General features: G+C 41.1%; 1 protein-coding gene across 1 annotated transcript; it reads left to right on the top strand.

The window, feature by feature from the left end:
* Window positions 1–3198: 3198 nt before the first annotated feature.
* On the top strand, window positions 3199–18346 carry acsl3b (acyl-CoA synthetase long chain family member 3b). Its single transcript, XM_061044597.1, has 15 exons — window positions 3199–3384; window positions 5847–6327; window positions 6876–7053; window positions 7148–7257; window positions 7447–7585; window positions 9049–9199; window positions 9400–9523; window positions 9743–9814; window positions 10728–10867; window positions 12746–12918; window positions 13057–13131; window positions 13294–13485; window positions 14076–14190; window positions 14381–14538; window positions 15204–18346. The coding sequence occupies exons 2-15, from the start codon at window positions 5977–5979 to the stop codon at window positions 15359–15361; spliced, it is 2136 nt and encodes a 711-aa protein (XP_060900580.1). The 5' UTR covers window positions 3199–3384; window positions 5847–5976; the 3' UTR covers window positions 15362–18346.
* Window positions 18347–18759: the final 413 nt, after the last annotated feature.

Here is an 18759-nt window from a genome sequence, read left to right as displayed (position 1 = left end):
TGCTGAAGCTTCGCGATCTCGCGGGACCTACACCAAAGCAGCTCTTCTCGTTGGTTTTAAAGGCGATTGACAACCAAAAGTTTGCATTACCGCCTACCTCTGGATTTGAAGTTTTACTACAATTTCTAACTACTATTAACTTGTAAAGAAATAATAATAATAAAAAAAGATAAAAGAAAGAAAAGAAACAATAAATGTAGGCTACACATTCCCCAGCCTTAATCCAATCTTTTTTCAGGCTGGACGACTCAATCCAGGCCATAGATTGTTCTGAAGGCCACTCTCAGTAGCCGCTGCACCTCTTCCCCTGTAACTCCCACAATATTTAAAAAACGTTTTAATAGCCTCAACAACAATTTAAATTCTCTCTGATTTTTCTCTTGTTCAGCAGCACAGTTTATCACCAATGCCAGGAAGGCAAAGAACCAAAGCTGCTCTTGAAGTTACAGTTCTATACTTCAAATAAAAGACACATCCGCTGCAAAAATCAATAGCAATAATAATTTAAACTGCATTAAATCATCCTAAATCAACTATTCACATGTCTATATATATGATCGTCTGAATCCTGAAAACAACCAATCATGATCATCTTGCAATTCTGTTTTGTATGAGTAGTTGTGTGAAAATCAGTTAACTTAACTCTTTAAAAGGTAAAGTCTGGTAATAATTTGTGTTTTTTTACGTGGTTTAAATAAGCTTGACTACAGCAGGCAATATAGTATTATTCTCTTATATGTCAGAAAACATTTAGAAGGTTAGTTACCAAAGTAATATCAAATAGGTAATGGTAATATTCCTGGGTATTTTGCAGTTATCATAACAATGATGGTTAGTATGCATAAAGGTGGAACTTTCTTTTGGACACATAAAATCAGCAAAGAAGATCAGTTATTGATTACTGTGCTCTGACATTCTTCTGTACTGATTCCACTTCAATTTGATCAGCTGTCAAATCTAAGCATAAGGATCACAAACATGTTTAAATGCCCTCTTGTGCTTAATAAAGTCAGTGTAACAGCCCAAAATATAACCCCTCCCCAGACTCTTTACTCTGGGTTAAAGTGGGCAGGAGCCTCTTTCATACTGGAATGTTCCAGTTTATTCATTTCATTTCATTTATTTACCTCTATACCATAATAACATGTTGAGGCACAAACAGGACACACAATAATAACAAAACAAAGCAATATCTCCCGGCATGGTTAAAATACAACAGATATTACTTAAACAACAGGAGAACATTCTTCATAGGGGACCTAATTTACAAATAACTTTTGACTTATCTGATTGAAACGTCAATTTTACAAAAAAAATAGTAATCACATTGTATCTATTACTTAAAACTAAATTGAATGTATTATTCCTCTGAGACCGTATTTATGAAAAACACAATGCAGTTTAATCCAGACAGAAGAGATATAGTCTGGTTTGGTCCAAAATACATAAACAACTGATAAGATAAAGTCATGTCTGTTTAATGTTGGCTCATAGATACTGTTTCCTGTTTAGGCTGTTTGTTAGTTTTTATGTTTTTTTTAAAGCCCATAGGGATGTGCAATACAATTTTGTCTGGGAAATAACTGATGTTATGTGTGGCAACTATTTACTTGCTTGCTTTATACTTTTCCCTATAACGAAAACATTAAATTAAGAAATGTATTAATCAATCAACAATCTGGAGGAAACATTTGTCAATATGCTACTTCAAGCTAAAACTATAGCCTTTAAAGCCTGTTTGTTAACTGATATGCTGCCATTAGGCTACACAAGCTTATTTCCACCCTCATTTCTCCAAACATTACAGATGATAATGATACAACTTGATATGATAGAAAAGCAGTATTCAGTTCAGAATGAATTAACAGAACAGCAGGGTTTATCCTTCTGACAACATTATTTCAGCTCCCAACATCACTAATGCAGGGATGTCAAACTCACGGCCTGCTGGCTGAATCCAGCCCACAAGCAGGTTTCCTCTGGCCGCGAGACGTTTTGAGACGTAAAGAAATGTCAACTGGGAAAAAATTGTGTATGAGATTTTCATATAAAATCCTTTTTAATACATATTTTCACTCTGTTGTACACTATGTGTAATTGGGAAAGATCTCTCATTTTGCTAACAAGTTGCAAGTTACAAAATGTTTCACTTTCTAAGTGTTGAACCTTAACAAGTCCAAACTGCACATTTGGCTGACATGTACGGACATCTGAATTAACTATTCAAAAGCACTGCTCAGAAACTACGCCCTGATTGGAAAGACTAAATGCAAAAAGTATCATAACCCAGATGTCAGATCAGCTGTAAAATGGTTTGCTATTTTACAGCCTTAAACAGCAATATTGAAATATATAACTGAGAATTTACAAACAAGTGAAAACACAAAATGTTTATTTGTTCTTAAGAGCTCTTACTGTGCCCCTCGTGTAAGGCATTTTTGTTGTACTTTTCTCCAGTAGCCTACTGTTGAACATCATTTTCATGTGCCAAAATAAAAATGTACCAGCCTGCTGAAATTATGTTCCAAGCTGTCTCATAAAGTCATCATTCGTGAATGCCTAAACCATTTAAATTTGAAATAACCTAGATCTTTTAATATCTTGCAAAACTTGTTCACTGTCTGATTTGTTCAAATTTGTTGCTGTTAAACTCTCTGCTCAGTGTAATTATTTCCTTTTTGTGTTTTCATTCAGTGGTCATTGCTACAAGTCTAGGCTTACTTTATGTTGAATGATTTGAAATAATAAATCATTTAGCAACACTCATGTATTGACTCAAATGGATGTGGGAAAACATACAGTGGTTCCCTATGAGATCTGTTGTGAACAACTGTGCTGCCGACCCAAAATGATTTTGACACCCCTGCTGCACTAGTGTGACGTCGGAGGCAAATGGCTGCCTGTCTTGTGATGTGATGAATTGTGACTCTTTCGGCATTCCATTAATCCAACGCAACTAAACGCTAAATAAAAGCCGGGTGGCGTATTTAACACATGGTGCACTACTGAGCATTTACACGACTGGAATGACAGGAAAAACGAGATACACTTCGACGCGTTTCACAGCCGTTCATTCTGTCTCGACTGGCTGTTTGACCGCTAGTTACCTCACTGACGTCCCCGCTGCCCAAAGCACGCGCCACCTCCAGTGCTCCAATCGCTGACGGGGAAATATTCCAACGTCACGCAACACTTCCGGGCTTGTTGCGCTGTCCCGGCGATGCTCTGATTTAAGAATATTACTGAATATTTTATTCGTTTTATGACACACTTGTGATCTATTACTGCGTGCCCTGTTTTAATAGCTCACACGAGTGCAATGGCCGAGCTTTTGTTCCAGGGATAAACACAGCTGATCCGATCTCGCAGCGGTGAAGAGAAGAGGTGAGGATGTGTTGCAGATGTTGATGAGAGGAACAGCGTGCTTATCGCCTGTTATGTGCCACTCTTTGGTTTGTTTTCAGTAGAGAGTGTTCGTCGTCTTTAATTCTCACGATCATATCGATTGATAAAATTATCTTAGTAGACCAGAAGCGAGCCAAACAACTGCTGCAGTGTGGCGAACTCATCGAAGCTAGCCGGTAGCTGCTAATCTTGATGCTACTTCGCTAGCCTTTTATAATCGTAGACACAAACACCGCGGAGGGATCGATGTTAGGCTTTGGTAGCATCTTAACACCGATGTGTGTTACGATACTGTCAAGCGATTGAGACATTGACACGGACTACTCTAGACTGAAAGGTAACAGATTGTGTAAAAATAACATAATAACATCGGGAATTGCGCTAAATAAGTAGCAGATTCCAAAAATATAAATGGGAAGGTGTGATTTAACATCATCCTGTGGTCCTAGTAGTTACTTAGTATCACTGTTGTGAAAATGTAGCGTCATTGTAGGTAGGTAAATTATAGGTTAAAAAGGTACATGATGGAGTAATAGTCTGCTGGCTGTGTAGTATTCACTGAAACACTTTGTTAGTTTATCTGTAGTGTCAGGTGTTTCAGTCCTGGTTACTTTACACACCAGAACATCAGGTAATTGATGGTTTGTGTGTGTGTTTATATATATATATATATATATATATATATCAACATAACACACCTTTCTTGATTGTCTAGCATTACCATTATGATAATATTATCTCAATGAAGTGTTGGTTGAAAAGCTACATCACTGGTAAGTCATTCAAACCTGTGTGTCAGGTCAGAGTGGGTGTGTCTTCTTTAGAATACATATAGGCATTGACTAGCTGATTACAACATCTCCTTATAGTAGTGACAGTTTGTTCTTCTTCTTTGTTACTTCGGAGGTATTGTGTCGTTTTGAAAGATGCAGTCAAACAGGTGATACATGTTCCACCTCTCTTTCTAAGGCTGAAACCGCTTATGTCGTCTCGCTTGAGATAATTACGTAAAGGTAAAGTGAGCTGCGGTTTGACTAGAGAATACAGAGAAAAATCATCTCGTGTTTCCCCCCACTACAAACCCCCCCCCCCCCAGTTTGATTTGATGATAGATTTGTGCAAAATGTAATCATGTGAGGCAGCTCGGAGCACCTGCGTAAACATCCATGTGTACTCGCTAGTCGTACACACACCTTTGAATTCATAGTGAGAGGCAATCATCTATTGTGTAGAAAAAGGTTGACCTCTGCAGGGTTATTATTGTCCTGCCTATGGTATTAAAGTGCTATCACAGTCCTTTCTGGAGCACAAGAGAGTGGTGCAGTGCAGGTGACCGACATCAGACAAACACTAAAATGTGAAGTATCTGCGTACCTGTCTGTCCATGCCATCAAAATAGCTCATAATAGAAGGTAAAATACTACGTTAGCTGAATAAGATCTTCCTGAAATGTTCTTAAATATGCTGCTGAGCATGTAGAGTCACTCAGTAGTGTTCAGGTTGTTTTTTGATTTCTTGTTCTTTGTGTTTACATGAGTCTAGGTCGGAGCGGCCCACCTCATCGGCGAGTGTGAGATTCTTCTCAGTGCTGTTACATCAGCTGTCCACGTTATGCTAACCTCCCCACCTGACCCCTGGACATCTGCTTATGAGCTGCAAAAATGAGTCACAGCCGCTAGTTTCTAGTATGCTCTGGCTGAGTGGCTATTCGGATGCACTGGGAATTATACTGTCACCCAAAGGATACACTAGAAATAGCAGCGGGTCAGAGTTCATCCGAAGGTTTTTGTAGTACAGCCAAAAAAACTGAAAGCAGTAAGGAGAATAGCATACGGTGATATTCCTGCAGTTGCAAATGCAATTATACTTTGTGGTGTAAGTTACAAAAAGGAGCAGGTGTTTTAATTCTGGAAAACCAATGTTTAATTGACCTGCATTCGAAAGTTGCTTTGTAGTCTCTTAAGATTGTTTGAAAATGTCGTTTAAAGTTAAAATGTGTGGATCTGAATATTTTCAGAGAACACATGTTGCCCTCAAATTGCTGTTAAGTCTGGCAGGCAGCAAAAACTTACAATGAAATTTAACAGTAAATCATCATCCCGAGGTAGCACTTATATATTTTTCATCTTTCAACAAATCCTGTATTTACCTAATCATTTCAGGACAGTTATGAACTCTTGGTGATCTTCAGTTTTCTAGTAGTGTCATGCTCTCTCTGTGAGGCCCTCTGTGCAGCAGGGCCAGTGGGTCTGGTGAGAGAATAGAATGCTGACTGAGAGCAGGCCTAAGAATAGGCAGATGGTCTTCGAGGCAGGCGAGGATTCATTTACCTGGAGGCCGTAGCGAGCATTCGATGCCGCTCGATAGTTCCCCAATGTGCTGAATCATCTTTTATTCCCAACTTGACTTCTAAAATCTCTTGTTGTGTCTCCGTGTTGCAGGTGTCGTTGTCGTGCTGCACAAAAGAGCCCCCCGCTGCCTACAACCTTCAGCCTCGGCGGCGAGTCAAAATAGATCAGTGACGGTGGGTGCGAGGTATCGTCGCCTTTCCGGTTGACTTCATCGTCAAAGATGAAGCTGAAGGAGGATATGAACCCCCTGCTGCTGCAGGTCTTCCGCTCCGTTGTTTGGGTCTACTCCTTCATCACCTTCATACCCTGGTACTTCCTCTCGGGAACTGGATCCAACCTGGATCGAGCTCGCCGGCTCAAGGCACGGTCAATCAGTGGACACCCAGCAGGGCCGTACAGGGCCATCAACTGTCAGGAGAAGCTGTTAGCATTGCTGCAGCCTGGGGTGGACACCATAGACAAAATGTTTGAATACGCTTCAGTGCAGTTTCCAGAGAGGGATTGTCTGGGTACCAGGGAGGTGTTGAGTGAAGAAGATGAGCCCCAGCCTAATGGGAAGGTCTTCAAAAAGGTAAAAGACCCCTTCTTGTTACTATCAAACACACAGGCAACAGAAAGTTTATCACCTTGTTTTATTATTTTTGTCATTATTATATTCTTTAATGGTTTTCTTCAGGAGCAGGGATTTATTCAAGTGAGTGGGTGGTACATCTCATTTCCTCTCTAAGTAGTACATCAGTGGGATGACAGGATGTATTCCATCAACTTGTGTGTGAGGCTGACAGCTTAGCCTGCTGCCGTGCACAGTGCGACAAATGTGGGCGGAGGAGCAGCGCCGAGAGCAGCAGCCAATTGTGCGACAGCTTAGAGTGAACCTCATTAACACCTGCGTAGCTGCGATGGCCCTGTAGATGGTGCTACATGACCACGTATGATCGATGATGGATGTATTGTCCTGTGTCAGGATGTTTTCAGATTCAAAAGTTTTCAGATTTGATTCAGCTTTGAGCTTTCTCTAAAGCTACCCACGTCTTCTAAAAAGTGTGCACATACATTCATGTTGAGTGTGGTAATAATAATAATCCTGAATACAGTTTAAACGCGCATGTTGTGTTTCAGGTCATTCTTGGGAACTATAACTGGCTGTCATACGAGGAAGCATACCAGGGAGCGAAGTGTTTCGGCAGTGGTCTGGCAGCTTTGGGGCAGAGGCCTCAGTGCAACATCGCCATCTTCTGTGAGACCAGAGCAGAGTGGCTCCTAGCAGCACAGGCCTGCTTCATGTACAATTTCCCACGTAAGTGACACAAAGACAGATGTTGATAACAAAATCCTCTCAGACCTACGCGAAAGCCCTTGACATTAACATCAACTCATTTTTAATTTGGCAGTGGTGACCCTGTACTCCACCCTTGGACCCATGGCCATCGCCCATGGCCTGAATGAAACTGAGGTCACACACATCATCACAAGCAAGGACCTGCTCCAGAGTCGTCTCAAGGTACCCGCTTTTTCTGACATCACCTGTCGCTATTAATCTCCTGTGAGAAACAAGATTAAGCACTTTGGAGTCATTGATTCCTCTCTGAATCACAGGTTGTGACAATAAGGCCGGATAAGAAGCTCAGCTATATTTGCATAATTACTTTTTCTTCCCACTCCCCCCCTTTCTTCCTCCCTCCTTCCCCAGGCCATACTGTGTGATGTACCCAGACTGCGCTATGTCATTGTAGTGGACAGTAGACCCACCAGCTGGCCAAACATCCCCAGAGGCATTGTGGTGCTCAACATGGATGCTGTGAAGGAGATGGGATCCAAGTCTCACAACAGTGAGTGTTTGTGCCGATGTGATTAAAAAAAAAAAAAAGGTTTCTAATTTTGTCAGGAAATGGAAGTGCAGGCTTAACACGAACACCCTGATATGTAATTAAAGTGATGTGCTGTGCACGGCAGATTCAGCACCAGGTCAGACTGTTCTGCAAAACGCTCCACGCAGCAACAACATTGTCCGCTTAACACAAACAAGATGTTCTTGTTCCTGTCATAGCACTTGAAAAGAAAACAGGAGGAAACTTAAGGCCAATGTTCCTTTAACAATCACACTTAAGTTGATCAAATCATGCACCTAGGTCTCTTCTTCTCGCTGACATTTTACAGAAAAATAATCAATAGATTGATTCATTATAAAAGTAGTCATTAGATGCTGCTCTTCCAAAAAATATTCACAGCCTTTCCAAGCATTAAAGAGGCAATATGTAACTCAGACATGTAGCGTTGTACTGCAGTCAAAGTTCAAAACATTGGAGAGAGCTGTCTCTCCTCACCCCCTCCCTAGAGATCATGGTGCCATGTTGCGGACACGGAAGCTTCAGAATTTAGCCATTTTTGCAATCGGTCTTGAAATCTTCTGGGCTCTGCTGGGTTTTTTTTTTTAGGTCGGGTAGAAACAGTTACATCTGAACCGGTTCGCTTGCCCGCTTCCATCACTGCAACATCTGTTGGTTTGCTGTTTGCCTGGCAAACCGAGGGGCGTGCAAAACGGCCGTGTGGTGTTGGTTTTAAAACTGCGTACCTTGTCTGGCTAAAACAAATACAAACCATTCCAGCCGGAATCAACACTTAAAAGGAGGACGTACTTGCTGCTGCATTGTTGGCAGAGAAGCCAGTACATCAACATAGTATGTTTTCTTAATGTCTGTTGATATAGTGAGGTCATTTTATGATTTCATTCAGTAGATATCTTACATATTGAACCTTTAAAGGCTTTATATGCGATTTTTCACACTTAAATATAATAGAAATCAAGTATATCCTCTGAAAATAACTCTGTGAGTCATGACTGTCTACAATGAGTGTAACACCCGAGTCCCACTGTCTGTGATGTTTTCCGAGTTTCCCGAGTCCTATCTTCAGTTTGTTTACATCGTCAGGACGACGGCTGACTCCTCCCCTCGTGTATAAAAGTTGTTTAATTGAGGGACTAGAGAAAAGAAGAATAACATACTGTACTCACTGCTTAACTGTGTTTTTAGATCACGCTCATTTCAGGTAAATTTACATGCAGTGTGAAGATACGAGCATAATAATAACCGCTAGCATTAGCATGCTAACACAACAATGCACCGCAAGTTGTTTTGGTTTCATGCTGGTGCGCATATAAAGCCTTTAAGCTGTTGAAAAAGACCCTTATTACGACTTTCCTGTATTACAGTGTACTTATTATAACTGATGATGTTTATGGCGGTGAGTGATCCATTTCCCCTCTCATCTGTACACTCCTCTGTCTCCGCAGTCGCAGTGAGCCGCAAAAAGCCAGAGCCCTCTGACATTGCTGTCATCATGTACACCAGCGGCTCCACAGGCATCCCCAAGGGTGTCATGATCTCCCATGGCAACATTGTTGCTGGAATCACCGGCATGGCTGAGCGGATTCCTAACCTCAAGTATGCTGTTATCATATTCACTCTGACACTTCCTCTTCTCTCTTCCTCCTCTTCCTCCTCTTCCTCCTCTTCTTCTTCTCAAGTTAGGCTGCTCTCCAAATGCGCAAGATATCACACACTTTTTCTTTCCTGCTCTGTATCACCGCATTTGCTCTCTTCTGTCCTGGAAATTAATCTGCTTTTTGTTTCTGTGCTGGCAGTGAAACAGACACCTACATCGGCTACCTGCCACTGGCCCACGTTTTAGAGCTCAGTGCTGAGCTGGTGTGCATCTCTCACGGCTGTCGCATCGGCTACTCCTCCCCTCAGACTCTCGCCGACCAGGTCAGTGTAGAAGAGCACACAGGTACACATGTTGCTGCCTGTACGTTTTATCTGCAGTCTGTGATGTATTTCTGCTACAATCAAACTAAGTTCCTTTATAGCTCTAGCTGCAATGAAATACATTTCACTGAAGATTCATAAGGTTGGATGTCAAGCTCTGTGTGGTTTGGACCTCACCTCATTCAGTTACTGAGTGTTTGCTTTGTGTCATTCTCACAGTCTACCAAAATCAAAAAGGGCAGTAAAGGGGACACCAGCGTGCTGAAACCGACTCTAATGGCTGCTGTGCCGGTAAGTCTTTTAATCACCACTCAATCCTGTCGACCCAATTTCACTCCGATCAAGAGGGGTGGTTTATGCCAATGGTTGTTTGGATCTATATCAGTGTATCCGATTGTGTCTTCCTGGTTGGCGTCAAACTATGCTTACTGCTCATGTTTGCCCCTCTCTTCAACTGCACGTCTGAAGGTCCTCCTGCAGACCTGCTCTCCCCCCCCCCCGTTTATCTATGGCAGGGCAATTATATACTGCTGAGCTTGCCGTTTAACTAGGACTAGAAGAAGATAAGAAGATAAAGTTAAAATGTCAAAAAGCACAGATTGCAAGAGAAGGGGAGAATTAAATATCTGGGGCACAGCGAGGGGGAGAGTGGAGGGGAAACATTTGGCGATGTGCAGGGACAGCAGTGTTTGTCTACAACACAGCAGGGAATGAGTTCTGCTTGAAAGGGTTCTCACTGGATAAAAACTTTATTGACACACTTCCATTGACAGAAACATGAACCTGATGTACCAAAGCACAGAGATACATTTCTGACAAGTTATAGCACTTTTTCTATTTTTGTTTTTGGAAGGAATAGCTTTTATTGCTGATATATCTGTCAGATTAGACCAAAAAAAACACAAAATAACTGTTGTACCTTTACCTCACCTGGTTCAGCTCTCTACCAGCGACTCTGACATGTAGAGAGAGAACGGGTGGAGAGACATTTGGCAAAGAAAAAGTTCTAGCAAGTGGTGTTTGCACTTCTTGACATTTCACATCCAGGAATTTGACAATACAATAGCTCATGTGTGCATCACAGTTTCATGCTGAAACAATATATTGTGACTCTCTAGCTGGAAGTATTGATTACACTGCTATAAAAAAAAAGTTAATGTATAATAGAGAGTTAAATGAGTGTTTCCCTTCCTGCTGCGTGTAGGAGATCATGGATCGCATCTACAAGAATGTGATGACCAAAGTGGAGGAGATGAGCAGATTCCAGAAAACCCTCTTTGTGCTAGCCTACAACTACAAGATGGAGCAGATTTCTAAGGGCTACAGCACACCGCTGTGTGACAGGTAACACATATATTAAGGTGTTGAGGTTATACACATATTATATTCCTCTACAGCAGGGATGTCAAACATACGGCCCGACAGCAGGCTTCATCCGGCCCATGAGACGTTTTGAAAAATATTTTGAGATTTTTTTATAAATTAAATATTTGTAATACTTATTTTCCCCGAATTGTGTATAATGAGCAACGTAAAGGTTGATATCATGATACGAAAATTAAATAAACGGGGGCACTTTGAACTATCTTCTCAGCAGGGAGTATCATAAAAAAAAGACGAGTGGCCGAGCGCACGAGCTGCTCCTGCATTACGCTGGTAATACATCACATCAGAAAACAGGCTGAACACCTGAGAGAGGTGACACAGACTGCAGGTTTTCAAGAGAGATCGAAGGAGCAATATTTCTTTAGTTTTATTTGCTCACAAGTTGCCAGAATTTGCAACAAAGTTGCAAAATAACTGCGCGCGCAGCATGACGGTCTTCAGTTCTGTCCACACTTCTTACCAGTTTCTCCTCTCTTCACTGATGTAAAACAAAAGTTTGACTAATAATAATAAAGCTTCCCATGGAGTGAGCCACAAAGAGCAGCTCGTGCAAATAAAAAACAATCGGCCCAGACCGTCTCACCACATCCAGACTAAGTGTAGGTTGCGGACACCGGCGTTGAGCCTGATGCATCTCCCGATTTATTTTACCTCTGGTTATTGTAACAGTAAATTAAAATGAATATTAACTGATTTTAATTACAGACGGTTCATTTTTAGGTCACCCAGAGGTGAACGTGTTGTGTTGATCACCGGACTGCCAGACTCATATCTAAAGTCGTTTAACTGAGTTTACTTAGTTGAAGAACGTGCACTCCACACGGAGCTGATCAGACTGCAGTGCGCAATGCTGAAGGATCAATTCAAGTCTGTTGGTTTGGAAACAAGTTATCATTTTATAATGCCTAACACTAAAATACCTGAAGATGACTTCGCTCTTTGCATCAAAGACACTCTGTGTGTTTGTGATAACTTATTCATGTGAGCAAGTTTGATCTGTAATGAACCTTAACGAGTGCAAACTGTGCTGTGGCCTGACACACACAGATTTAAGGCTCTCTCTCTCTCTCTCTCTCTCTCTCTCTCTCTCTAGTAATGCACTGATCCCAGGGCAGGTAGAATAAACTGTGTCAAAGTTTGTATAACCTTGAACAGCAATATTAAAACATAATATAATAATCTCAAACATAACATAATTATTGATGTTTTCTTCTGTAATGTGGTACATTTAAATATTTTCATGTGCCAACATGCAGTTTGCAATGACAGAGTTAACACCTTTGCTTAATGTACTTTTACATTTTATGCATTAACATGCAGTTTTCTATACAAGTACCTTTTTTTGTCTTTTTTTTTTCTAACCATACATTAGCCTATATATCCATGTGTTGAGTTATAGTGATGTCTGCAAAATTAGTCCGGCCCACTTGAGGTCTCATTTGAACAAATCCGGCACCTGACCCAATAGGACTTTGACACCCCTGCTCTACAGTGTCCACCAAAGCCCCTTCTTCCAACATAAGCTTCCCTTGTGCTGTTTGAGCAGACATTAACCTCTGTTAGCTCATGGCTAATCATAACCTAGAGCTAGGTTTTATTAACACAAAGTCAGTATAGAGGATGTGAATCATTGCTGAGTATTGATTCTGATATTGTGTTTACAGTTTGAGTCATACATTCAGTATGAGCCAATATCTTGATGCTGTGTATAATTATGGCAGGCCATTCTTAAAAGCTGTTTTTTTTTAAGTTGTTGGTGTTATTCAGCATTTTCTCATCATCTCCATGCTGTGTATTTTGGTTTTTCCTCCTCCTCTTCTCCATCCTCCCCCTCAGTCTGGTGTTCAAACGGGTGCGTTCGCTCTTGGGAGGGAACACGCGGTTGCTGCTTTCTGGTGGAGCTCCTCTGTCGGCTGCGACACAGCGCTTCATGAACATCTGCCTGTGCTGCCCCGTGGGGCAGGGCTACGGCCTGACGGAGACCTGCGGAGCCGGCTCCATCAGTGAGAGTAAGACAAATGATTTGATGAAGGAAGGAAGACCGAAAAATCATAGGATGCTGCCATCCTTTTTGGGAAATAAAGGAAGGAGCAAATATTAATGATTCATGCTAATGCAGGATTTTTTTTTAACCTTTTTTTTTTCAGTTTGGGACTACAGCACAGGACGAGTCGGTGCTCCATTGGTTTGCTCTGAGATCACACTGAAGGACTGGGAGGAGGGTAGGTTTAAGTGCAACAAATGTGAGGACAGTGGTTAGAGTCGAACCATTGCTGCCCGTTTGTAGGATGAAAACCTCCGTACGTATGTGGGACATAACCACTAAGCTTTCCGGCGCCCCAAATCTTTGAACTTTTAATCTAACCGGTTATTTGTTCTTTAAGGTGGTTACTACAGCACTGACAAGCCTAATCCACGGGGGGAGATTGTGATTGGCGGTCCCAACGTAAGCATGGGTTACTACAAAAATGAAGGCAGGAACAACAACGATTTTTTTGTGGATGTCAACGGCCAGCGGTGGTTCTGCACCGGAGACATTGGGGAGTTACACCCCGATGGATGCCTCAAGATCATTGGTGAGAGATCCACATACCGGTGCATGCATGTTTTACAAGTAGAGTGCACACAATTTGACCGAAGTCAAAGTACAGATGATTGAGTACGAAAAAAATAAAAAGGTATAGGGACCCACTTTAAAATGCACTCCTCATATAGAAGTAGAAAATGACTGTTAGTTTACAAAGCTAAGTGAAGCAGATCATGTAATGAACAGTAACTTTGCTCTTTAAATAGATCTCTCCAATGCACTAATATTCACTCATACGATGGTAGCATCTTTAGTTGTATCACTTTCATCCATGTCTCTACAAGTTTTCCCTGTTGTCCTCAAACTCTTCCCTTCTCCGCAAGGGGTTTCCCGCTCCTGTCTTTTTTTTTTTTTTGCAGGGAAAAAAGCAGCTTTTTGGAGATTTAAAAATAGAACAATTAGTTTTATTCCCCCCTATAATGCATTAAGCTAAACTAACGAGCCTTTTTTTTTTAGAATGTAAGGAGTAAAAAGGACGGGTTAGTACAATACTGATACCACAGTATTTGTGCTTTAATTTCCATGTCTGGGTAGTAGTGTTTTTTCTATCAGGATTGTGACGCGTGCTCTTTTCCGCAGACCGCAAGAAGGACCTGGTGAAGCTGCAGGCGGGCGAGTACGTCTCTCTAGGGAAAGTCGAGGCTGTTCTGAAGAACTGCTCGCTCATAGACAACATCTGTGCCTATGCCAACAGGTAAAATCCTCCACTCACTCTCTCTAAAACATTTCACTTTGAACGTCATTTCTAGTTACCTTTTTGAATGCAGGCCAACCAAGCCCACAATCATGTTAGCCAGTGTCTCATTTTCTTTGCATCTAGTTGCCATTTAATTCCCCCCCCCCCCCTCTGAACTCAACTCCTGGACCTATGTATTCATTTTCAGTGACCAGTCATATGTAATCAGCTTCGTGGTGCCTAACCACAAACAGCTGATGGCGCTGGCGGAGCAGATACAGGTGAAGGGCACATGGGAGGAGATCTGCAACAACCCACAGATTGAGAAAGACGTTCTCGGCATCATTACCGAGGCTGCAATAGCAGGTAGAGACCAAAGCCCTCCTGTATTCTTTAGCTAAACCCATCCTGTTTGTCTAATTAAAAAAAGAACAAGAGGTCTGCATACTACTTACCCTGTATGAATGTAATATGGTTTATTTTATGGTTATATGACTGGCTCGGTCAACCAAAGGAATCATAAACAAGCTGAGTGAGCACTAGATCAGCAGTTCTTACTGAGGTTCTGTGTCTGTCTTCTAGGAGCATATGAGAGTTTTAAATTGAAAAAGCTTAACTTTGTGTTTTTAGCAGTGTAAACTATTGTCCTTTTAAATTAAAAAAAACAATTTAAAATGTGTAATGGAATAACACTGATTGCTGACATTTTGCTAGGTTTTATTATGATGTATTGAAAGCATATGATGATAATGATAATTGACCTAAAGTTAGTTTCTCTTTGCAGCTCTACATCTGTTGTTTTAGTGGTTGTATCTTTGGGGGAGCTAATTAATTATGGTATCACATTTGTGCTTTAACAAGCTCACTTGTCGGTACTTAAAATACATTTTAGTCTGTTTTCGCCCCAGGTATCTTCATTAGAACAACTCTATCACTTACCATCAAGTACTCGGTTTAAATTGAGTGTGATACCGTCTGCTTTTATTACTCTACTTCTCTGACTTGTAATCTGCTCATTCCCTCAAAATCAGCAAAACTGGAGCGGTTCGAGATCCCCAAGAAGATCCGTCTGAGCTCTGAGCCCTGGACACCAGAGACCGGCTTGGTCACAGACGCTTTCAAACTGAAACGCAAGGAGCTGAAATCACACTACCAGGAGGACATAGAGAGGATGTATGGAGGAAAATAGCACACAGACACACTCCAAAACAACACAGAAAGGCGTACATACCTGCATATAGATATATATATATATATGTATATATATCTATATATACACACAAGTTCTACCTTAGATTCATGTAACACATTCTCAAAAACACATTGTAATAGATGCACACACATGACATCTCATGAACCTCCTCCCGCCTGCTTCCCTGTGACCAGATTTGATCAAAGGAGGAGTTGGACAGCGGTTGTCTCTGTCATGACCAGGAGGCAGAATGTCCCTCACAGAAAAACTGAACCATCCTCGCTTTTTGATGGATTAAGACCTTTTAGTTGCTATGACAACAGAGTCGGCACATATAGTGCGACGTCTGCGAAACTGGTGAAACAAGTGTCTGTATCTCTGGATCAATGTCAGCGCGCCCACCCTGCTTTTCTCCCCTTCCTCCCCCTCCCTGTTCTCTGGAGCCTTCCAGCAGCGCAGCATGGTCGAGATGGAAGCGCAGATCACATAGCAGGGACTCTGGGTAGCATGAGCTTGATAGAGGAGATCCCTGCTAGGCTTTAAGTAACATTCAGGTAAGAATCTATGCAGGGGTCTCTGTTACATGTTTCTTTGTGTGAATGTTTCCTTCATGTCTGGCTTTGAAACCCGTTCGTCCAAGACTTTTCATGTGGGAGGAATCTGTGTTGCAAAGCCATGAGAGATTGAGCTTTTAGACAATTTGAAGAACTTTTTTTTTTCTTTTGTATTCGGACAGTTTTTTTTATTCCCTCATCCTCCTTTTTTTTTTTTACATCCAACTTGTTTACACTACCTGTATTTAAATTAGGGTTTGTTTACAAGCAGTTTTCTTTTCTTTGAGTTTTTCTACCCTTATCTGTCTGTGTCCTTGAAGTTTGTACCTTTCTGAGCGTATGTTGAATTACTTGACTAGAAGAAGCCTCAGTTCCTTCTACTAATCGGCCTGAACATCAGGTGCAAACATCAATTGTAAAAGGCGTCCATTGGGATTCTTTCCTCCCTGCACTTTGCCCCCTTCACTACATTTATATTGTTTCTTAGCAGCTCCCTGATGCCTCCCAACCTGTGTGTCTTATTGGTTACTTTGTTGGTTCATTGACACACTGCAGCCCTGCCACATATTCAGTCATGACCAATACGCCGTACGGATGTTTCCAAGGGAAGTGAGCCTACTGTAGAGTAATAATTAGCCTTCCTGTGGTTGCTCTCCCAGCTCCTTTTTTGGGGCAGCTGTACAAGTTATCCTCTTTACTATAGGTCTAGTTAACTGTTACTTTTTTATACTTATGAATATGAAACACAAAATGAATGTGCAATACTATACACAAATTTTTAAACTTAATTACATAAGAAAGAAATAAAGAGAGAAAAAAAGCACAGACAGCTGCCACTCCATAGTGTATGAATGTGTTACTTTTCAGTGTAAAAGGAAGGCTCGGAGGAACACACGCATAGGAATCACATTCAGGACTTTAGAGAGACACTGATAGAGAAGTCGTGCTGTAGCCCATGTCAACATACTGTTGTGCTTAAACCATGTAAAAGACTGTAAAGTCCAACTGTAATATCTGGCATTGTACAAACTGCATGATGAGAAGTGTGCAACCGTACCACAGCAGAAGCTTGAATATATATATATTTGAAAGAGAAACGAGAAAGCTGCACTCCAGTCGAACAACTGAAGAAACTCCTTATTTAATTGTGAGTGAATAGCATTAACTCGGATAGTATTTCTGTAACTTTTATCACAACTGCTTTATGTGTATGATATGTGAAGTGTATATAAAAGGGTTTTACAGTTCTCGGACGTTGATTTCACCTCCTGTGTAACAGAAACGGCTGTAGGTTTTCAGGTTAATTGATATATTCTCTGAATAGCTTCAGTACTAGGAGCTTCACTTTTTCATCTGTCTCTTTAGGTTTGTGGGCAGAAAAATTAAAAAAAAGTGTATTCTCACCAGCCTTTGTAAGGGCCATGTGAGTTCTGCAGCAAACGGTTTTTTTCTTTTTTGCAGTCGCTGAAGACATTTAGCATCAAGGTACAGTCGGGAGCTATAACGACTAGCTCAAACACAGACCGGTTATATTAGCACGTGAAGCTCTGTCGGTGCCATCATAATACGGTTTGTCCCTTCCTTTTTGAAAAACCATTTCTCTCCTGACATCTCAGTAGGACAGTCAGTCGCTTACTGTGCTGTTTGCTGGTTTTCCTCTACCGACACACATGAGCTGTCTGCGGGGGTCTTAGGAATGTGAAGCACTCCCTGCGTTTTCGTTGATAACACTCGTGCTGTGCCCTGCTACATCCATTTGTACATTAATTTGGCAAGGCAGAGACAGTGTGGTGGTGTGAGGGTGAATATCACCACTCCTGTTGATTTCACTTGCTTTGTAAATAGTTTAAGAGGGTGGGGGCTAATGATCAAAGTTGATTCAAACCAGTAATTGTACAGGTGTAAAGTCTCCTGTTAGCATATTTAAAAAAAACGTTGTGACTGACGATGACTTTTTTGAGGGGGTGGTTTGCCTTGTTTTGTGTGTTAAATTGGCCCTTGAAGCTGGGCAACTTCCAGTGTCTCCTTCCTTATTTATTTGTGATTTGGCCTTGAAAATTATGTAATGAAATAAAGAAGTTTGTGTTGTAAGTCATGCTACTCTTAGTGTGTTATTTTAGGTGTGTGTTACATACCTTATCGCAACCTGTGTAGCACATTGTGTGGTCGATCCCATCTTGATTAGAATCATCCTGAAACCAGAGTTTCTATGGCAACGAAGACCAGTGTTTCTGTGCGTGTGTGTGTGTGTGTGTGTTAAAGTGGATGAAGCTGTGTTGTGTAGACGCAAACAGAACACACAGTGCTGGGAGTCAACCTTCATTCAGAACGAGTAAACAAAGGATTTTATTTTCTTTCTGTGCTTTTCTCAATATGTTAGATCACAGATGTAAAATAACTCAAAAATAAAGACGGAGCCTTTTCTTAATGCTCCTCCCACTTACATCTGTTATACTGCTGCCATTTGAATGGACCTATCTGCCATATGGGCTACAACTAATTTGTCTTGTCGTTTTGATCCATCTGCCTGTTGTTTTCTTAATTAATGGATTCATCACTCACTCTATCAAATGCCAGAAAAATAGTCCACAATGTGTATCACATTTTCCAAGAACCCAAGTTAAGGTTTTGAAAATGCTTTTTTTTTTTATCCTCGAAGAAATCCTCAAGAAAAACAGAGTAAAAATAATTATTAGTTTTCTCCTTTAAAGTGAAATAATTTGATTGGTTTTACACTACATATATGCAAATCAATGTCGAAGGTGATCTGTTGATTCAAATGATTAATTAAAAAAAATGCTTGGTATAATGACAAACTAAGAGAGCAAAACTCTCCTACTG

Source organism: Labrus mixtus, chromosome 8 (assembly GCF_963584025.1).
Source record: "Labrus mixtus chromosome 8, fLabMix1.1, whole genome shotgun sequence".
NCBI classification, from domain to species: domain Eukaryota; kingdom Metazoa; phylum Chordata; class Actinopteri; order Labriformes; family Labridae; genus Labrus; species Labrus mixtus.
Note: the sequence above shows the minus strand (reverse complement) of the source record. Positions and strands in the feature narration are given on the sequence as shown.